The sequence below is a fragment of the Gopherus flavomarginatus genome, chromosome 2 (assembly GCF_025201925.1).
Source record: "Gopherus flavomarginatus isolate rGopFla2 chromosome 2, rGopFla2.mat.asm, whole genome shotgun sequence".
Lineage (NCBI taxonomy): Eukaryota > Metazoa > Chordata > Testudines > Testudinidae > Gopherus > Gopherus flavomarginatus.
Window position 1 is genome coordinate 227,113,584 of NC_066618.1, and position 19,642 is coordinate 227,133,225.

At 42.3% G+C, this 19,642-nt stretch overlaps 1 protein-coding gene across 4 annotated transcripts in view; it reads left to right on the plus strand.

Annotated features, from left to right (window-relative positions):
* The window catches only part of SNTG1 (syntrophin gamma 1), a 543,852-nt gene that overhangs the window by 307,338 nt on the left and 216,872 nt on the right, over positions 1 to 19,642 (plus strand). For all 4 annotated transcript variants that reach the window (XM_050942000.1, XM_050941999.1, XM_050942002.1 and 1 more), the window contains 3 exons: positions 3,726 to 3,783; positions 7,663 to 7,706; positions 7,812 to 7,853. In XM_050942000.1, coding sequence (XP_050797957.1) covers positions 3,726 to 3,783; positions 7,663 to 7,706; positions 7,812 to 7,853 — 144 coding nt within the window. The remainder of the gene's footprint in view (positions 1 to 3,725; positions 3,784 to 7,662; positions 7,707 to 7,811; positions 7,854 to 19,642) is intronic.

A 19,642-nucleotide genomic window follows, 5' to 3' on the forward strand; every position in this document is an offset into this window, starting at 1 on the left:
TTGGAATAGAATTGGGCTCCTTATGTAGTCTGAGGTCAATTATGTGCAACAAACTTCAGTCAGTAGTTCAGATAGATTTATTTTCTCAAACTTCTAAATCTCCTTCTGAACACCCATTAATAAATCATTGTGATAAAGGATAAGTCCGGAGTGAGATTTTGAGATTGATAAATGAACTGTAGTACTTCAGTCATGTTTTCATATCTTACTGACAAGATTAAACACAGATTCAGAGAGATATGTTTCTAGGTGTATGACTTTTGAAAGAACATTGTGTTTCTCAATAATCTGACAGAGTGTAGCATTGTCACTGAAGGAGGCAATAAAATTAATCATTCATTAAGAACATTCAGCTTTACAGTTATATTACTACTCCTGGCTTTCAGAGACCTGTCAGTATTCTTTCCTCCCTTGTTTTGATTATTCTTTTTTACCAAATATTGTGCTTAAGAAGCCAGCTGGGTATGAATCTGTTAATTTAGGGAGGTGTTTGGGGAAGAAAATGCATATCACAACAGACTAGAGACCAGTTATTAGAATGCTTTTGTGAGTCCAATTGTGCCTGGCTCCAGGCCAGTGGCATTCGATTCCACAAAGCTAGCAGAGCTTTGTTCCAGTCAGAGGATCCAGCCTCATGTTCCAAAGAGCAGGGAGAGAAGTGTGTGCTGAACCTAGTCAAAGAACATATTAATAGCCATGCACCCCACTGCTCTGAGGCATTATGCCCCAGGCTTTGAGGCATTATGCCCCAGATAGCTTCCACTGATTGTTACTTAAAAGTAGAATTTAAACCTAGATGTGTTTGTTGATCCACTAAGGGAGTTTTGGGGAGAATCAGGGTCGGTATTGCAGCAGTATCTAGCAAGATGCCACATAGAACGTGCAGATTTTCAAAATCATTTACTGTGTAATCTGATGCATAATATATCTGAGAGGCTGGCCATTTCCCCTGTCTCCCTTGAGATTCTTGTCTCTCATACTATGGGGCTGTAGCTCCTTTGGCTAACATTTAGGCTGGTGTCCTTCAGTGCCTGTGGCATGACTAGGACACAGAGAGGGTGTTAATTGTTAAAGGCTGGGATAAAATTTGTTGAAGCAAGTGAGTGTAACTGCTGCCTTCATTTACAATCATAGAAACAGGTTTATGAATGATAGCAGTCTGGATGTATTTGAATAGGTGTATATGTGGTGAGATAGAAGAGAAGCAGTAACAGAGAAGGAATCTGCAGACACAATGTAGACAAACATTGTGTGTGGCTCTGGGAGAAGCCGAGAGAGGGTTTGGATCAGGTACAGGCTGAAAGAGGCTTGTAAGAATGAGCAAGTAAACCGTCTCCTGTTGTTTGATTTCTCCTGTGTTCAGGGAAAAAAGCACTTCGTACATTCTTTGTAAATAAATAAATCAGAATTGCATCAAAGAAATACTCAACTCTATCACCAATTTCTCCTTCCAGTTGGAACAACTTACAAGGCCTAACATGTTTGGCTTGGTGCTCAGGCCAAAAGGAGTAATATTATTTTACCTGTGCAGCATTGCTTTATGCTCATTTAAGCACCTATTTATATAGTGTTAAACAAACAAGCTATAGGCTACTGCAAGCCCAGGGCTGGCTGGCCTCCCTCCTCCTCGTGGACCAGTGCTTGAGGCAGTCAGGCAGGTCAGGCTTCTGTGAAGGGGGAACTGATGAAATGTCTATGATGAAGGAAGACCAAAGTCCTAAGCGCTGTGCCTGAGCCCTAAGATGCACTAGACGGAAGGGCAGGACGGATTTTCTGTGTAAAGGAGGAATAATGAGGTGGGGGGGTTGCAAAGGCATTGGTAGTGAGTGATTTTTGTTTAGAGGTTGTAGAGAGAATTATGTGTGCCTGTAAGTGGCGGTATTTGAATGGAAGGTGAGACTTGTAAAGTTAGCTGACTTGAGCTGGGTTTTCTTAGCCAAAGAAAGCTCTATTAATTTTGATGATGAAAATGGATGAAAAAACCTCATAAGGATATTTAATACATAAAGGTGTACATTTATTTAGCAGTTTTGACCAGTTCAATTGAATCCCTGAACATATGTGAAATCAAGGGGGGGGTTAGGTTCTATACCTACTTACTGAACATCCAGCTCACATCCATGGCAGTTGGTGCATACCTGTAGGAGCTTCCCCCATTCACTGGCAGTAGAAAATATGGGGCTTCTCTCCTTACATCCAGTTGCTAGGGGATGTCTATGAGTTCCATAGCTTACAGTCAAAGCCTGAAGAAATATTTGTGTTCTCAACCACTGCCAGAAGCCTTAAGTCTCTCCTACTGCTCCAAGAGAATTTCAGGCCACTTCCATCATTGTCACAAGGACACATTTACATTTTTGAGAATGGAGATGATAGCGTCTCTTACCTGGCAGCTCCTATTCTTGTCTCCACCTCCAAGGAAGCTACAGATATGAAGAGAGACCATCTGGCTATTCTGGGAGATGGAAGTTAGCAAGACCCATGAAGGTTCTGAATAGGAGAGGGACACAGTAAAAATTGTTCAAGGGATATTGCCCCAAATAAGTTGGGTAACCATGAGGAAGGGCCAGTGGACTTAATATGCAACATCTGGTTCTCATTTCCATGCTTAGGCCACTAGCCCATGTTATTCACATAGACCACTCATCTACAGGCATTTGCCTATTGCCTGGAAGGGATACGTAGAATCCCTAGGCCGTCAAGAGTCGCCCGGATGGCAATGCTCTGTCCTATAGCTCTAAATTAGTCTGGGGTGATCCTCAAACTTGAGGGACCCAATTCAGTGGTCTTCATGGATGCCAAAGTTAAGCCTTGGTGTTGTCGGGAGCAATGTGATGACAAAGTCTTTAGGTAAAAATGACAGTGACAAGCTGTTTTAGTGATTTGAGTTGCTATCGGTATTAATCAGATTTACATTTTTAGGGTGACTCCACAAAGAAAAGAGCAAGAAAGTTAGGATTAGCCTTGACTTTTGTAGAAAACTTCCAAAATTGGCCAGAGTAGGGCCTGCAGTTTTGGGGTTGGAAGCCCCCAAATTTAATCTCTGCCTACTCTTCGTTCCTTTGCTCTCTCTTTTTTATTTTACCTTTACTTTTATTGTCAGTCATAGCGCCATACAGGTCTGCAAACCCAACAGGGAACCCTGAGCAAAACAGTAAGGCTAAATGCTCCTTAATGCTAGGGGGTCCAGTTTGTTTTCTTTAGTGAATAGCTGCTGTTCCATTACATAGTACCCCTTTTTTGTTCCTTGTACTTATTCTACTGCTGGCTTACTTTTTGTATGCAGTGACAGACACAAAAAAACAAAAGCTGGTGTCCAAACCTCTTGCTTTTTTGCCTTTTGTTTGTTTCTTTCTTGCCAGCACAAAAATAAAAATGATCACAGCATGGTTGCCATTACAGCATTAAACCTTTGTATAACATGGATTTGATATACTAATTTGTAGAAAATGTGGAGAAACCTGCAGTGATTTTTATTTTACCTTTATAGACTATGGTCTATCATTCAGTTAACAACCTGCTCAACTGATTTTCTGTAAGGCAATAAGTAATTGATAGCCATCCTATGAGAAAAACAGAAAGAAAGCTATTACACAGAGGCAGTGCATTTTATTTATGTCTGAAAATAAAAGTTAATCTCTGGAAAATACACAAGATGCATTTAGGGTTGTAAACATATTTATGAATGAAAATAATTTCAGTGAGATATGATTGTTTTCTAATTCTAGGGTGGAGCAGAGCATAATATCCCAGTGGTCATTTCCAAAATTTCCAAGGAACAAAGAGGTAGGTGCCTAATAACGGGTGCAGTTTTATGGACTTCAACCCATTACTTAAAGCAGTGGAGTTTTAATTCTTTGGGATTTGTTGGCTGTTTTGAGATATGATACTGCAAATTGTTCATAACTCTGCTTTGATGTGCCAATTGTGTATGTGTGACATAATGAACTTTTGCTAAATTAAAGTTTCCCAGTAAAGTGCAGAATGGGGGCCAATTTTTTTATGTGTGAAGATAGCTTTTCACAATGAAAACATGCAAAAAATGCATACTTCTGCCATTTCTCCTAGTATGAAAATGGTCTTTTTTTAAATTTTGCTAAAAGATAATGACCCAGATTGTGGTTCTTTATGCATCCCTTATTCCTCTGAAACAGATACCCACCTTGTGGTCACTGGCATGGGGTTGGCGAAACAGCCTACACAGAGCTGTTGTTTGTCTCCCTGTGCTGGTTGGCTTGGGAGTGGGCAGGCAGGGATGGAAAAGGGCAGAACCTTAATTCTGTACCCCCCCAAAAAACCTAAAACCATAGTTGCCACCATGTGAGGCTGACACAGATTATGCATAGGGAAGCTGTCACTGGTTCAGGACTTGACGTTGGCCACCCTAGATCTTGGAGAGGTGTAATTTTTAGAGGGAAAAAGAGACAATGTTCTCTGCCACACTGTTTTTTTTTTCTCATTAAGTGGCAGTGGTGCAAAGCTGTTGGAATGGTGGAGTGAGTCCCATGGAGACAGATTAGTTGGTGGAGGGCAGATGATGTGGTCAAAATATATGATGAAGTCATTGATCATATATCTTTGTGTGTGTCTATGTTGTTTGTTTGTATCTTATATACATTTCTGTGGGAGGAGGGAGGGATGTATAAATAATAATATGGTGTTAGGTTACCTACACCTGTATGTTAAAATGTCATCAACCACAACAGGGAAAATACAATACTCTGGATTTAAGTTTAACCAAGTATGTTAAAGAGGAAAAAATTTCCTGTTCTTTTTCAACTACTATTTCTTGAACTGCATATGCAATATAAGCCTAAACATATACAATATTAATGGTATGGCAACTTGAATATCTTTTAAGCCTTAGGATACTAGCTAATCTCCAGGGCATCTTCCCTAGGGAATATCTGTTCTCAGCAATGTGTCCACTTGAGGGTGCCCTGCCCTGAATGAGTGACGTGGGGCTGAGTTGGGGCACTAGGGTGGAGGAAAACCTATTTCATCCATCTGAAACCCATGTCTCTTATGCTTTGCAAACCTTATCCATCCCTACAGTTCCTTTCCAATCCCTCTCTGAGGCCAGTGCAAAGGAAGATAATGGTGGGGCTCATCGAGTGCTGCTGAGGCCAGAGAAGATCCAAACTGGCATTGAGAGAAGAACTCCAGGGTGGGGGGTGCGGGAGGGAGGGAAACAGGTTTAGCACATGAGGCCACTAGCCCATGAGTTTTCAGGAAGGAAAGACTCTCATTTTCTTTGAAGAAAAGGTGGTTCTATTTGGTAGAATTAAACTTCTGAGATACTGAAAATTAGGGTCAGGGCTATTGTTTAAAGCTTTTCAGTTGAGCTTTAAGCCCAGTGGCCTGGATCCATAAAAGGGAGAATTGCAAGGCCTATCTATTAGGCACCTAGAAGAACCACAGCAATAGAACTGTGATCTACAGAGCCTGAATTAGAAGCCTAAGCTCTCTGTACAATGAATGGGGCAGGTGCCTAAGAATGTGATCCACAAAAGCCAGCAGGGAACTATCTAAGCTAGCTAATGTGAGATGCTAAGAAATGAGTGTGTCCTAAGCCCTGCCCCTCTCATGGAGATAGGCATCTAAGTTCAGGTTGCAGAGGGGTGCCTATCTTTGTATGTGATTCCCCTACGAACCTTTCTGCTGAAGTAATTTCTGCTAAAGTCCTAAGTCATTTCTTGTGAGAACGAATTAGACACCTGTCTCACTACACACCAAATGACCAGGAGAGGACATACCACCCACCTTCTAACTTTTAGCCCAGTGGTTGGAGCACTTGCCTGAAATATGGGAGTCTCAGGTTCAATTCTCCCTTCTGCTGGGGGAAGGAGGGGAGAGAAAGGGGTTGAATAGGGGCAAGCCTGGCTTATAGCACTCTAGTCAGTCAGGTAAAAACTACAGTAACTTTATTGATTCTGCCCTTCCCCATTTTGAAAGGAAAAGGACAGAACAATAAATAACCAAGAGACATCCCAGAGATTGTCAGCATTCATAATATCACTCTCAAATCCTAGACAGTAACTGGCTTGTGCTATGCCCTACCTCCTTACTGGCTTTGTTCTTTCCTTTATCCCCTTTATAATTCTATCCTGTTGCCTTAATGGGCTAACCTGCTAGCTGCTGCAGTCATTAGTGGTCCTTGATAACACAAACTAGTTCCCAGGTGTGTGTACTTGGGTTACAATCACTCAGATCTATAAACTAAACCCAGAGCCAGAAAAGAGAACAAAACCCAGGAAGCTTCTTAATGTATGTAATTACTTTCACACAGGTGTCCAATTTGAGATCATAAAAGGGTCCTGACTCTTCAGGAATGCTGAACATCCACCCTTTGAGTTCAATTCACATATGTGACGTTCATGTATGAGAAACAGTAGGCTCAGACCCTGAAGCAGAAAAACTGAGGGGAAACTCCCTGTTCCATTGAAATCAATGAGAGTTGAGCTGTTATCTTCAGTGAAGCCAGGATCTTGCTCTTGGCAACTTGTTTTAAGCTTTCTATGCTGTGTCCAACCTGGTGATCAATTCTGCAAACATGCAGTGGAATATCATTATTTAAATGAATAATGTTGACAGCACTATTTAGAATAATAGAATATCAGGGCTGGAAGGGACCTCAGGAGGTCATCTAGTCCAACCAGCTCCTCAAAGCAGGACCAATCCCCAGGCAGACTTTTGCCCCAGATCCCTCAATGGTCCCCTCAAGGATTGACCTCACAATGCTGGGTTTAGCAAGCCAATGTGCAAACTGCTGAGCTATCTCTCCCCCCACTGAGCTAGCCCAGTCCAACTCTGTTTTGGGATTTAAAAAAAAAAATCCTGTGCATTCTAATACATACTTAGTTCATACTCTGTGGCATTAAAATTAAGAATAGACATATTTGGTGATTTTGTTCTCTCTCCTTGTGTGGGTTTGTTTATTTAGGAGCTAAGGTTTAAAAAACAGTAATAATTATGAAAGGAATGAAGCAGTCTCTGAGCCCTGTGTACAAACTACTAAAAAGCGTTAAGTGGTTTGGGTCCACCTTACCTGAAGGCCCTCCTCTCCCAATATACAGATGCAGCTGAGATAAGCAGAAACGTAAGACCTGGAGTATGCTCGATTATATGCAAAGGGAAAGTAAAGTGTTTGAAAGTGATTCCTATAAGTGCTTCTTGATTCAGGATTGGTCTTTCCCTTCCTGATTCCTCGGAGCTTGGATATGTTAATCTTCTGCATTGCAAAGTCCATCTTTTCCAGTCATTGAGGGACCAATGCAACTGTTTATCCAGATTCAGCAAAACACTTAAGCATCTGCTGAACTCAGGCTCTAAGGGAGGTTGGAGACCAAGAGATGGTCTGCTGGGAATCTCCTAATAAGATTGTGTAGACGATCTTCTCTCCCCCTCTCCACTTTTTGGTAAAATCAATACATTGGTATTTATAGTTAGAAATATTGGTGCAGTAAGAAATCTGAATCCAAACCATGTATGGGTATATTTTAAGGTTGTTTTTTTTAGTTTTCATTATTCGTTTTACATTTTCAGAGCTGACCCAAGATGGGCATATACACTAGATAAATTGATAAAGTGCGTGTGTGTGTCTATTCAATACGCTGTATTGGACAAAGTATCTAAGTGACAAAATTTGCTCTCTGTTGTTTACAGCTGAACTCTCAGGTTTGCTCTTTATAGGAGACGCAATTCTACAGGTATGTAAAACTGTTAATGTTTATTTAGATTTTTTTTCCAGAAAAATAAACTACAATCTCTATTTGATATACAGAGTCAATCTGATCTTTCTTTCCCCTTAACAGATTAATGGGATTAATGTAAGAAAATGCAGGCATGAAGAAGTGGTGAGCTTGTATTCATGTTCTTAATCTTTGGGGGTTTTATGTACACTGACATTTGGTGCACCATCATTGCGTTGTTCATCATTACTCTTTCTATACAGATATGACTATGCCTCCTAGGTTGCCAAATAGCCCTGCCTTTAATATAATTCCTTCTCCATAGATTTTCTTTACTGCCCTCAAATCAGTCCTCCTAGAGTTGGGCTCTTTATTGGAAGTTCGCATGAACTTATTCCAAGCTTGCTCTCTCTCGCCATCTCTATTAATCTTCAGCAGTACTGTTGGTTTTTAGCTTTTCGTTTTAGTTTGAAAAGCTTTGTCCATCACTCCAGATTGGTGGGAAATATTGCAAGGAAGATCATTCTTCTGTCTTTCCTCCTATGGATGTCAACTTTCAAAGAAGCTGTCCTTCTATTAAACCAATAGCTTTGGGGAAAAGCAAGACATTAAGGAGAAAAAGCAGTCATAGTGTGTATTTGAGAGATCTACAATGTCCTCTCTCATAGCAAGACTGCCTTATAAAATCTCCTATATTCTGGCTCCTAAGCTATTTGCCAGTCCCCTTTGACCTCATGTATAATGTAAGGAGTTTGGCTCCTCTAAGTCCTTTTATGTATATGTCTTGCAAAGGGGAGATAAATAACCAGGAATGAGAAGAGATTATAAAAGAGTATCCCTAAATCAAATTTAGATGCAGGGAATTTATAGACAAAGTTTTTTTCAATTTTGTTCTCATAAGGATATGTACAGAAGTTTAGTCTCTATCACAAATACAAAGAAGCATAAGTGCTGGAACTAGGAGTGTTGGGGATGCTCCCGCACCCTCAGGCTTGAAGTCATTTCCATAATATACAGAGTTTACAGTTTGGTTCAATGGCTTTCAGCACCCCCACTGTACAAATTGTTCCAGCACCTCTGCAAAGAAGATCTGTACTCACTTACCAGCCTGTTATGTTTGAAAACTATTGCATTGTGTTGTATGGTAGGCTGTTGAAGATTTGCCATTGAAACACAGACAGCATGGTAACAGACAAATTGAGATGAAGTTCTAATGAAACAGATTAGTGCAGTGTGAAAGATTAAACCATTCTACTAATGGCACTTGTCAGAGTGCCTGTTCACCATTTGTGCTTGGATTTGGGATGGAAATGATTCAGTATCCTTCAGTATGCAGCTTCCTTTAAGAAAGGCTTAGTCCTAAGAGCTTTTGTGTACATAGGCCCTTATTTACGATATTTTCAATCTTTGGCCTTCCAATAGTGATCAGATTTTCATCTTTTCATACGCTTTTCTGTAATCCTCATTTAAATGAATGTGGTAAATCCCTCAATGGGATTTAAAAGACTTATTGGAATTTCAGGAATGGAAAACAGGGGAATAGTAAAGGTGAGAACACGCACACATCCAAACACAAAGAAACATTCAAAACTGTGGTGGTGTGCTGCCAGTCATTTCTGTTCTGAGACTGTGATCCTGGTAGAGCTGCAGTTTAAAAAAATAGCTGATGGTATGTAGGTAGGATATAAAATGAAAGTTAAGCTGTGTTGGCTCCTGTTAACCTAACTATACTATCCCAGATGGATCTTTATCTTTATTTTTATTTTTTTTTAATAAACCTATATGTTTGGCCTTCACAGTATTTCTTTCCTGGAAAGTGTGTAAATATAGCTTGTAAACAAATAACTGACATCTGAGCATTTCCAGTGGTGTTCAGAGATTGTTTTGTATGTCTGTTTTCAAACTTTTTACTACTTTGATAGCATACACAAATGAAAGAACCATAAAAGAGTCTTCCATGCAAATAATCATATCCATAGCAATAGACTGTAAATAAATCTAGATTGAGAACCGTAAGATAATGTTTAAACAAAAGAAAGAAGATCCCCAGACTCTGTGCCCATTGACAGCCTAGACTATGCAGGAGCAGTGTGATAGATATTAATGTGGGAGGAGAACCTGAGTTCATAGCTTCAAATGAATCTAATATGGTGGTCTCTGGGGCTTTAGTGTTCTGAAATAGTATTATGTTAGAAACAAAATGTAACCAATAGCTGGTAGTCAGCTGTGGAGACCTTCAGTGTTCCAAATCTGTTTTTATTATTACTGTTCTGGCATGTGTTGCATTCTACATGGTGCATTTAGGGATAGCCCTGAGCAGCAGACAGTACATAAGCTGCACTTGCAAAGGAGGCATTTTGTCTTAGACGCAGCTTGGAGGCAAAATTGCTCCCACATTCCTCTTTCGCAATGGGGAAGGAGGTACTACAGCTCTTTGCAGGGTGCACAATGTTCCCCACTTCGATCCCACCAGCTCTGCTGGCTGGGGAATAGAGGGAGTGGAGCCGTTGCTCTACCCACTCCCTACCCACTTGCTCCTTAGGAAAAGTAGTAATGGAACCTGTTGTGCCCCCTTGAGCCCAGTCACAGCAATAGAGGTGATGTGAGTATGCCTACACTATAAAAGTTTGATGGAACTGAGGACTTGCTGCTCTCTAACTTCCTGTGCAGCAGTGTAAGACCCAGCCACAAGCTAACTGTGTGACAATATGGCAGTCTTGATTTCTGTGTCTTAGTATCCTGTAGAATACTTTTTTTTAAAACTAAACCAATATGATGATTATTCTGTGATGTTTCCAAGTGAAGCCAAACTTAAAGATTCAAATATGTGTAAATGACAGCAAAGAGCATTCTACATGTTTTCCTTGATGTCATTTCTCCTTCCCTCTTTTTATTCATGAAATGTTTCAGGCCTAACAAATCTTTTTGCAGGATGCTGATATGTTTTAAACAAGGGTCTCAGCTACATATTTCAGCAGTGAATAAGCCTGTGACATAATTAGTGCATCACAAGGCAACAGAAGATGATTCACATGATGATTATCTGCTCTGTTCATTCCCTCTGAAGCACTTGGCATTGGCCACTTTCAGAAGACAAGGTACTGGGCTAGATGGACCTGTGGTCTGACCCAGCATGGCCGTCCTTATGTTATGTTCTTTTATTGTGTTACATCAATGATAAATTGTCACTGTACTTTACTGACAACTGTACTGGGCAAATGAAAAAATGATTTTACGTGAACATTCTTATTAAACAGTTTAACCAAGTAAGTGCTGCCTTATATAGTAGATACACATCTTTCAGACTTTCTTAATAAATTTATTTGATCTCAGAGCCTCACAGACGCAGGTCTTCTGTTGAGCAACAGAACTGGTACAGCATGAAGTGGTGCAAAGTTCGTGCTGGCCCACCAATATGCCATAGCCCAAGCCTGGAGGGATCAACAGTAGAGGAGAGAGGTAGGACTGTCCAGTAGTTAGACTACAAGCCTATGACATGGTAGACCTGGGTTCAATTCCCTGTTTTGCCACACACTTCCTGTGGGATCTTGAGCAAGTCACTTAGGTCTAGATTTTGGAAGGAGTTTCGATGTTATAGAACTTGGCCTTGCAATACCTAACTGACTAAATCTATGTTAAAAATGAGATTTGGGCTCCTAAAATAGTTAGGCATTGTAAGTGTAAACACTTTAAAAAAATCTGGGCCTAAGTTTCTGTGTGCCATCAGCTTCCCATCTGTTAAATGAAGATAATATCACTTTCTTACCTCCTGGGGGTGCTATGAGGGGTTCAGGTGGGGCGTCGATGAATATTGATGCCTAAGATATGTGTGAGAGGATGGTTCAGTCATAATGATCTTTGAGGGTAAAATATATCCCGTTGTGGAGGTTAAGTATGTATGACTTTAGCCAAAGTCCTTTTGGTTTAAGTGGTGCCTGGAATCTTTGGCATGTCCTCTGCACTGTGATGAATATACCCTTAGGAGTCTGCTCCTCCTAGCATTGGTCCATGTCAGCATGGGAGGAGACCTATGGGAAGGAAATGTGTATGCAGAATCCCTCACAGAGATTCAGTACATCATCTCTTCAGTTTGCCTCTATACCTGCAGAAGCACCTGGTGCATTGTAATAGGTTTCTAAGATCATGGTGATCTTTCTACCCTTGACCTCCTGACTACTCCTTTTCTCATCCACTCCTCTATCAATTTGCTAAGTCTGGACCCTTTCAGGGCTGAAATTAGGGGTCATCAACATTGGCAACCATCTAGGGTGCTGTGACACTCTCTCAGGGTGCCAAGAACCAGCAGCCACTGTGTAACCCCTATGCCTTAGCAAGAGAAAGCTTTGCTAGAGCTTAAACTGTGTGTCAGCTCCTTCTCATGCCAGTATGTCCAGCTCACCTGCAAACTCCTCAACACTCTACCAGTGAGTGTTCAGTGAACCCCGTTTCCATAGTTCCCTGTAATGGTCCAGTCCCTGTCACTGGACCCTCACAGAAATTAAGTCCACTATTTCCAAAGAGACAGTACACATGCACTAGCCTGTTACCCCAGCTGAGGATACATTATTTACCTTGATACAGAGCACTGAGACAGTTTACAGTAAAACTAAGCATGACTTTTTTAATAAAGAACAGAGATTTAAGTGATACTGAGCAGAGATAAGAGAAACAGAAATGGCGATGAATAAAAACTAAATAAAAACTGCTTTCTAGTGTCTAAAATTTAACAGATTACAATCCTTATATTGGGTAATTTCTCATCTACGGTCAGTTCTCCACATCCTCAACCCACATAGTTGAGGGATCCACCTGTTCATAGATTCCAAGACTGCGGGTCACATTTGTGTCTTACATGATGGATAACTCAGGGGTTCTCTTCCCTCCTTATTATAGTCCAGTAAATCTTTGAAATGTATATGTTTGAAGTGTAACCTCAGATAATATTTTTCTTCTCCCCTGGTGCTTATGCTCCAGGAAGTAGATGCCATCCTGTCTTCCTAACTCTCCTCTCAGTTAGCATTTCCTGTTGGCTGAGAGCTTGTCTACACTTATAACATTATAGACAGGTCTGCTGCAGCTGTGCCATTGTGGCGCTTCAGTGTAGCCACCACCTACACTGACAGGAGGGATTCACCCATTTGTGTAATTAATCCACCTCCCTGAGATGTGGTAACTAGGCTGACAGAAGAATTCTTCTATCAACCTAGCACTGTTTACATGGGGACTTAGGTTAGCTTAACTATACTGCTCAGGAGTGCGGATTTTTCCGCACCCCAACCAACATAGTTAAACTGTCCTAATTCTCTAGTGTAGACCAGACCTCAGATGCAAATGAACTTTGTCTCTGGAATCACATTACTCAATTTACAATGGAGACACAGGCAAGCAGGCAGAACAAATTTTCTTTGTCTATGACAACCTTGTTCATCAGATGTCTCCACCATGATTTTAAGAACATATTATCAGCACTCATACATAACTCTTCATACACATCACACAATGATATTGAAGATGAATAGATCACCAGTTTTTATGCAATATCTTATAAGACACTGGCTAAATATTCTGACAATACTGTCTTGGGTGTGCCCTATGCCAGCTTGCATAAAGGGGCTGTTAGGGTCACAGGTGCCTAACTTTTAGGGGTAGCTACTGGCTGGATGTCTCTTTCCTCCAACACACTACCAGCTGGAACACTGGTGGTGCATGTGCTTGTCCTTTTAAGTGCTCCATACCGCACCACTACAGCAGCAGCAGGCACGGTTGGGAGCCATGAATGGAGTTCTGGATCCTCCATTCAAGATAGCTGCAGACAGTTTTCCTTTGAGAGTACTGCAAATGTAGCACTGGCATCCAGCACTGTAAACAGCCATCCTAGCATGACTCTTGCCTGGCCTACTCACTCAATCCCCACTAGTCAAGACAGATTTGGGAAGAGGGGTTTCCATCCTGCACTTCTCCCCAGAACCATCAGATAGCAGTGACATACGGTCCTGAAGTGGTTAGTGCCAGCTACACCACGTACATTGCAGAGAGTCCTCTGCTGGATCTGTTTTGCAGGAGGTAGGTTGGGATTGCAGTGGCATGGGACTAACTGAGCCCATTTCATGTGGAAGGAGGAATCTAGATGGGACAATATGGATCACTAAAGTCCACAGCAAGACTCCTCTTGATTTCGGCAATAACAAGATTGGACCCTTAATCCTTGTCCTCTGTGTTGACACTATAAATAAAGGATGTTAATTAGTGCCAACAGCAGTGGTGGTTTCTGTGATGTGGCTATGCAGGAAATGGATTAAGACAATCCATTTGTTTCCATAAACAGCTATTGTTCTGCTTTCTAACAAACCCGTTTCTTTCCTTTGATACTTTTGACATGCTTTTTATATTTGTATTAGCATAGTGCCAATGAGCCCCAGTCGCGGATCAGGACCCCATTGTGCTAGGTGCTGTTCAAACCTAGAACAAAAAGATGGTTCCTTCCCCAATGAGCTTACTTTATATTAGATTGTGTGTGCTTTGCTTTGACTTTATAAGAGTCAAATCCTGTTTGATGCTGAGCGTCTAACAATTCTCATAGAAGTTAATGGGAGTTTCCAGGTGTTTATCTTCTCTAAGGATTTGGTCATAATTTAGGAGGGTTTTTTCCCCTAGGAGAGACAAATGGCTTATTGTTCCTCCTCACATACTTTCTTCACTATTGGAAATTACAGCTGGAACTGGCTTTCATTGAAATACAACAAACATCCTTCAAAGTCTCATTTTGAGGTAAGCAAGTGAGTAGAATTTTGTTTAGATTCAGTTTTTCATTTCCCCTCTTATCCAGAATCCAAAGTGGAATTTGGACATGCCAGAATCTAAACTATATCGGAACTGTAAGTTATTAGTATATTCTAGGGGGTTGTCTACACTGCGAGCTAGTGCACAGCAAGCCAGGGTGTGAATCTACAGCACACCAATTTGCCGTGCACAAACTCACCATGTGGACATTGCCACAACACAATGAAAGTCCTGAGCTGCTTGTAACAGTGATCATATAGGACATTAGTGCACAGCATGCTGTGCACAGTAGATTCCCAACTTGGTTTGCCACACACTAACTCCCCGTATCGACAAGCCCTAAAATAAGTTACACAACTGTCTACATGATTTTTTTTTTATTTGCAGATATCCATCTGAATCCCCAAAATGACCTAATTATATCATAATTTCAATTTTCTATCTGTTGTTTTCGGTCAGCTCTAGTCTCATTTGTACAGTACCATAATATTGGCATTTATGCGGAAGTTTGGGAGTGGGGAATTGCTTCATACCCTTAGTTGACTCCAGACAGACTTTTTACGTGAACATTAAAATGATCATCATTCATGCCAGATTTGATCAGAACAGTATACATAAAAGAGAATGTGCAAATGCTGAATGCACAGATGTGCTTAAGGATAAGTGACAGCTTCATAAAACTATTTTGTTTAGGATGTTGCTTTTTGTATTTTCTGAAGCTTTTTATTGTGAGATGAAATCTCTGCTTAATATGCCAAAAAAGCAGAAAAATAATAATAAAATATACCATATAAGAGAGAAGTTCCTCTTTTTTTTAAATATTAATGTTATGTGTTGGGAAGGAAAACTTCAGTTCCTGCCCAGAATAAAGAGGGTTCTGTGTAACTACTAGGGGGGATGGCAATGATATGCTGCAATTAGTACTACAGTTGGATGTGCTATTTTAGTGCCTAGGCACCACAGGAATGATTGCTGGAGAGATTTCAGTGATACATGGATAATTAAAAAATCTGACCATGCACGTAAAAAGAGATGGTCAACATCCACTTGTCAAAAAACAACCAAACAAACAAAAAACGCCACATGAATGCAAATCTGTACACATGGATATGTTGCATGCACAATAATACATTTGCACACTAATCTGCAATCATGTGAATAAGGTGTGTATGTGCATTTATTTTTACACTTGGCCCTCATCCTCTTTTTTTATCTTTGTTAAAAATTCAGTTAGCAAATCCTTCTAAACCAATTTGACCAGTATGCAGAAACAAATCTTCTTAGACATTGGCCCCTTTCCCCCCTCTCACCACTGCCAGTCCTATAGCGTGTGTGATAATGTTTGCTATTATCTTTTCTCTGTTGTTCAGGGCTGGAGTGCAGTCAGTGCCATTACACCACTAGCACAAATGGCACATATGGGATCCATGACACGCATCTTGAACCTGGTTTGTAATGTATGTGAAGATTAAAACATTGCTATGTCAGTTGTTTAAAATTGTCACTCTATATACGTCACTGCTCCTCAAGACATCTAGATGTCTTGAATCAAAGGAGACCATAATGTAGGCAGTTGGGGCAAGGACCTAGGATTAAAGCCTCTAGAGTCCTAATACTGACTGCCACTTGACCCTCTCACTTTGGACTAGTCATTCAACCCCTCTTTGTTCTCCACATGAAAAAGGGAGCCATATTTCCTTACTTCATGGAGATGTTATGATCCATAATTAAAGTCTGTAAAGATCTGAGACTGGATAAAAGTGCAAACTATTATTATTCAAGGGAGAGATTTGGAAGATGGTAGGAAAATTCAATGTGCTTGTACATCTAATGCAAATCTAGACAAGACCATGTTCAGACACACAAGCTTCTGCTGCCATTGTGCCAAGTACTGTATCAATTAAAAAGAATCCCACATGTCAGTGTAGGTGTTTTGACTTCATAGCCTGTTGTGGTTCCAAGACTGCAAGGCAATTGTTGTCTGTTGTTAGAATATTCTTATTTTGTGTGGTGTTGGTTACAAAGTAGCAAATACAGGTTTTGAAGCTAAGCCCATAGTTTGAAAGTTCTTATCAATTTTTGATTTTTGTTTCTTAAAAAAGTGAGTTAGTGTTTGCTGTTTAAATAAACAAATGTAATTCTTCTCTTTCTTGATAACCGCTTTCCACAACTATTATTTGGAGAACAGTTGTCATGTAGTGGTTAAGGCACAGAACTGGGAGTTCAGAGATCTGGATTCCATTCCCAGCTTTGACTTGTTGAGTGTTTGGCCTTAGCCATATCCTATTTCCTTTCTGTTTTCGTTTTATTGTCTGCAAAGTGGAGATAATACTGTTGTGAGGCTTCATTCAGTATTGTTTGTAAAGTATTTTGAGAGCATTGTGACAAAGTTCCTCCTCTACCTTGGTGGGTCCTGCGCTTATTGGCAGATTGGCTTACCTCAGTGATCTTCCCCACAGTCTGGATCAACTCCTCCTGAGTCTGATCAGAAGTTGGGAGGTTTGGGGGGAACCCAGGCCCGCCCTCTACCCCAGGTTCCAGCCCAGGGCCCTGTGGATTGCAGCTGTCTATAGTGCCTCTAGTAACAGCTGCATGACAGCTACAACTCCTTGGGCTACTTCCCCATGGCCTCCTCCAAACACCTTCTTTATCCTCACCACAGGACCTTCCTCCTGATATCTGATAATGCTTGTACTCCTTAGTCTTCCAGCAGCACACCCTCTCACTCTCAGGTCCTTGTGCCTCTTGCTCCCAGCTCCTCACACGCACTTCCTCTCCTCTGGCTCCTCCCTGCCTGACTGGAGTGAGCTCCTTTTTAAACCCAGGTGCCCTGATTAGCCTGCCTTGATTGATCTAATCAGCCTGTCTGCCTTAATTGGTTCTCGCAGGTTCCTGATTACTCTAGTGCAGCCCCTGCTCTGGTCACTCAGGGAACAGAAAACTACTCATCCAGTGCCCAGTGTATTTGCCCTCTACCAGACTCCTGTACCCCACTGGTCTGGGTCTGTCACTTGTGGCAAAGTGAGGGATAAATCGTCGGTAATACCCCACTACACCTAGGGATGCCCGGACTTGTTTCTTGCGACGTGGTCGGGGCCAATTTTGGATGGCCTCCATCTTGTTCACTTGGGGTTTTACCAGACCTTTTCCCACAATGTGCCCAAGATATTTGGCCTCTGTAAACCCTACAGCGCACTTGGCAGGGTTTGCTGTAAGGCCAGTTCGCCTGAAGGTATCAAGGACTGCCTCCACCTTCTCTAGATAGGTTTCCCAGTCTGGGGTATGAATAACCATATCGTCCAAGTAGGCAGCAGCATAACTGTTATGCGGGCGTAATAGCTTATCCACGAGGCGCTGGAAAGTAGCTGGGGCCCCATGTAGTCCAAAAGGGAGGACAGTATATTGAAAAAGACCCTCTGGTGTAGAGAACGCAATCTTTTCCTTTGCGTCTTCCGCAAGGGGAATCTGCCAGTACCCCTTTGTCAAGTCTAGAGTAGTCAAATACCGTGCATTCCCCAGACGGTCCACTAGCTCATCTATGCGAGGTATGGGGTATGCATCAAACTGGGATACTTCGTTTAGTCACCGGAAGTCGTTGCAAAACCCTGTGGTGCCATCAGTCTCTGTTGCCTCTACTGGTTCAGAAGCGTTAGGGTGGGGGTCAGACTCAGGTGCTTCTCCCTCCTGGGTGGCCTCCTTTTCAGCTGCTCGGGTCTGCCTACCTACGAGAGGGACCCTCTGGCTTTGAGTCAGTATTCGGGTTCCCAAGGCCTTAGCTGCCCTCCTTTCCCTTTTTGACTTTCTACCCTTTCTGGGAATGGAAATAAATCTGGGGATATTTCTGAGAAGACGGGGTTGACAGTCTACTGTGGATGCCTCACTAACTTCAGGATTCCCCTTTTCCTCCAATCCTCCTACTGAGAGTAAGTTTCCAAACCCTGGGAAGTTCCTCCCTATGAGCACCGGGTATGGGAGTTTAGGGACTACACCTGCTGCTACCTCAGTAGTGTTCCCCTGAATCTTGAGTTTTACTGGGATGGTGGGGTAATAACCAACTGTCCCATGGACGCATGTTATCCCTGTACACTCAGCCCGCAGCAGCTGACTACACTTGACGAGCTTCCCTGAGACAAGCGTGATAGCACTCCCCAAATCAACCAGTGCTGTGGTCTCTACCCCATTTAGTTTCACTGGTCTGGTGTACATATGTGGGGCTAGTGAGACCCCCACAAGGTGGATTAGGGAGCATGGGTCTGCCCAGTTCCCCAGGTTACACTGCATCAGCTCCTCAGCATTGAGACACTGTGCAGCTGTATGTCCCCACTCCCCACAGGCATAACGTCTGTATGGGGCCTTAGGCATTCCCCGGTCTCTTGGTTAGGGCAATCTACCATCATGATCCTCTTCTCCATCCATGCTCTGACTCTTTGTGGCCTCTGGTGGGCCTTCAACCTCTCTCTTTTTCCACCTGAGCCCTCCTGGTGGCCCAGTCACCCGAGCTCTAGGGCTTGGTGCTGCTAGTTTAACCTGGGGTGGCTCTTCCTTAACTGGTCGGGTCAGTTCCCTCGCCATCCTTCGCCTCTCTACCAGTGCAACAACCTCGTCATAGGTGGAGGGTTCGTTCTGGCTTACCCAGGCACGAAGGTCTGGTGGTAGTCCCCTCATGTATCGGTCGATGACCAGATCTTCTAGTATCTCTTCCAGACTCCAGGACTCCGTTCGCCACCACTTTCGTGCGAGATGGATGAGGTCATTCAATTGGGACCACAGGGTTTTGTTTTCCTGGTACCTTCACTCGTGATACTGTTGGGCCTACACTGCAGTTGTTACCCCAGATCTGGCCAGGATCTCTGCTTTCAGCTGGGGGTAGTCTGCTGCAGCCTCTTCAGGCAGATCATAGTAAGCCTTCTGGGCCTCCCCACACAGGAATGGGGTAAGGATGCCAGACCACTGATCTCGAGGCCAGGCCTCCCGTGGGGCTGTCCTCTGAAAGGCCAGAAGGTATGCCTCTATATCATCCTCCCACGTCATTTTCTGCAGCCAATGCCTGGCCCGTATGATCTGCGTCCCATCGTGGCCGCAGTTCAGCTCTGTAAAGGTCTTCACCTGGTTTACCAGTTCCCGCAACATAGTCCAGTCTTGAGAAGCCTGGTCCATCAGCAGGCAATTAGTCT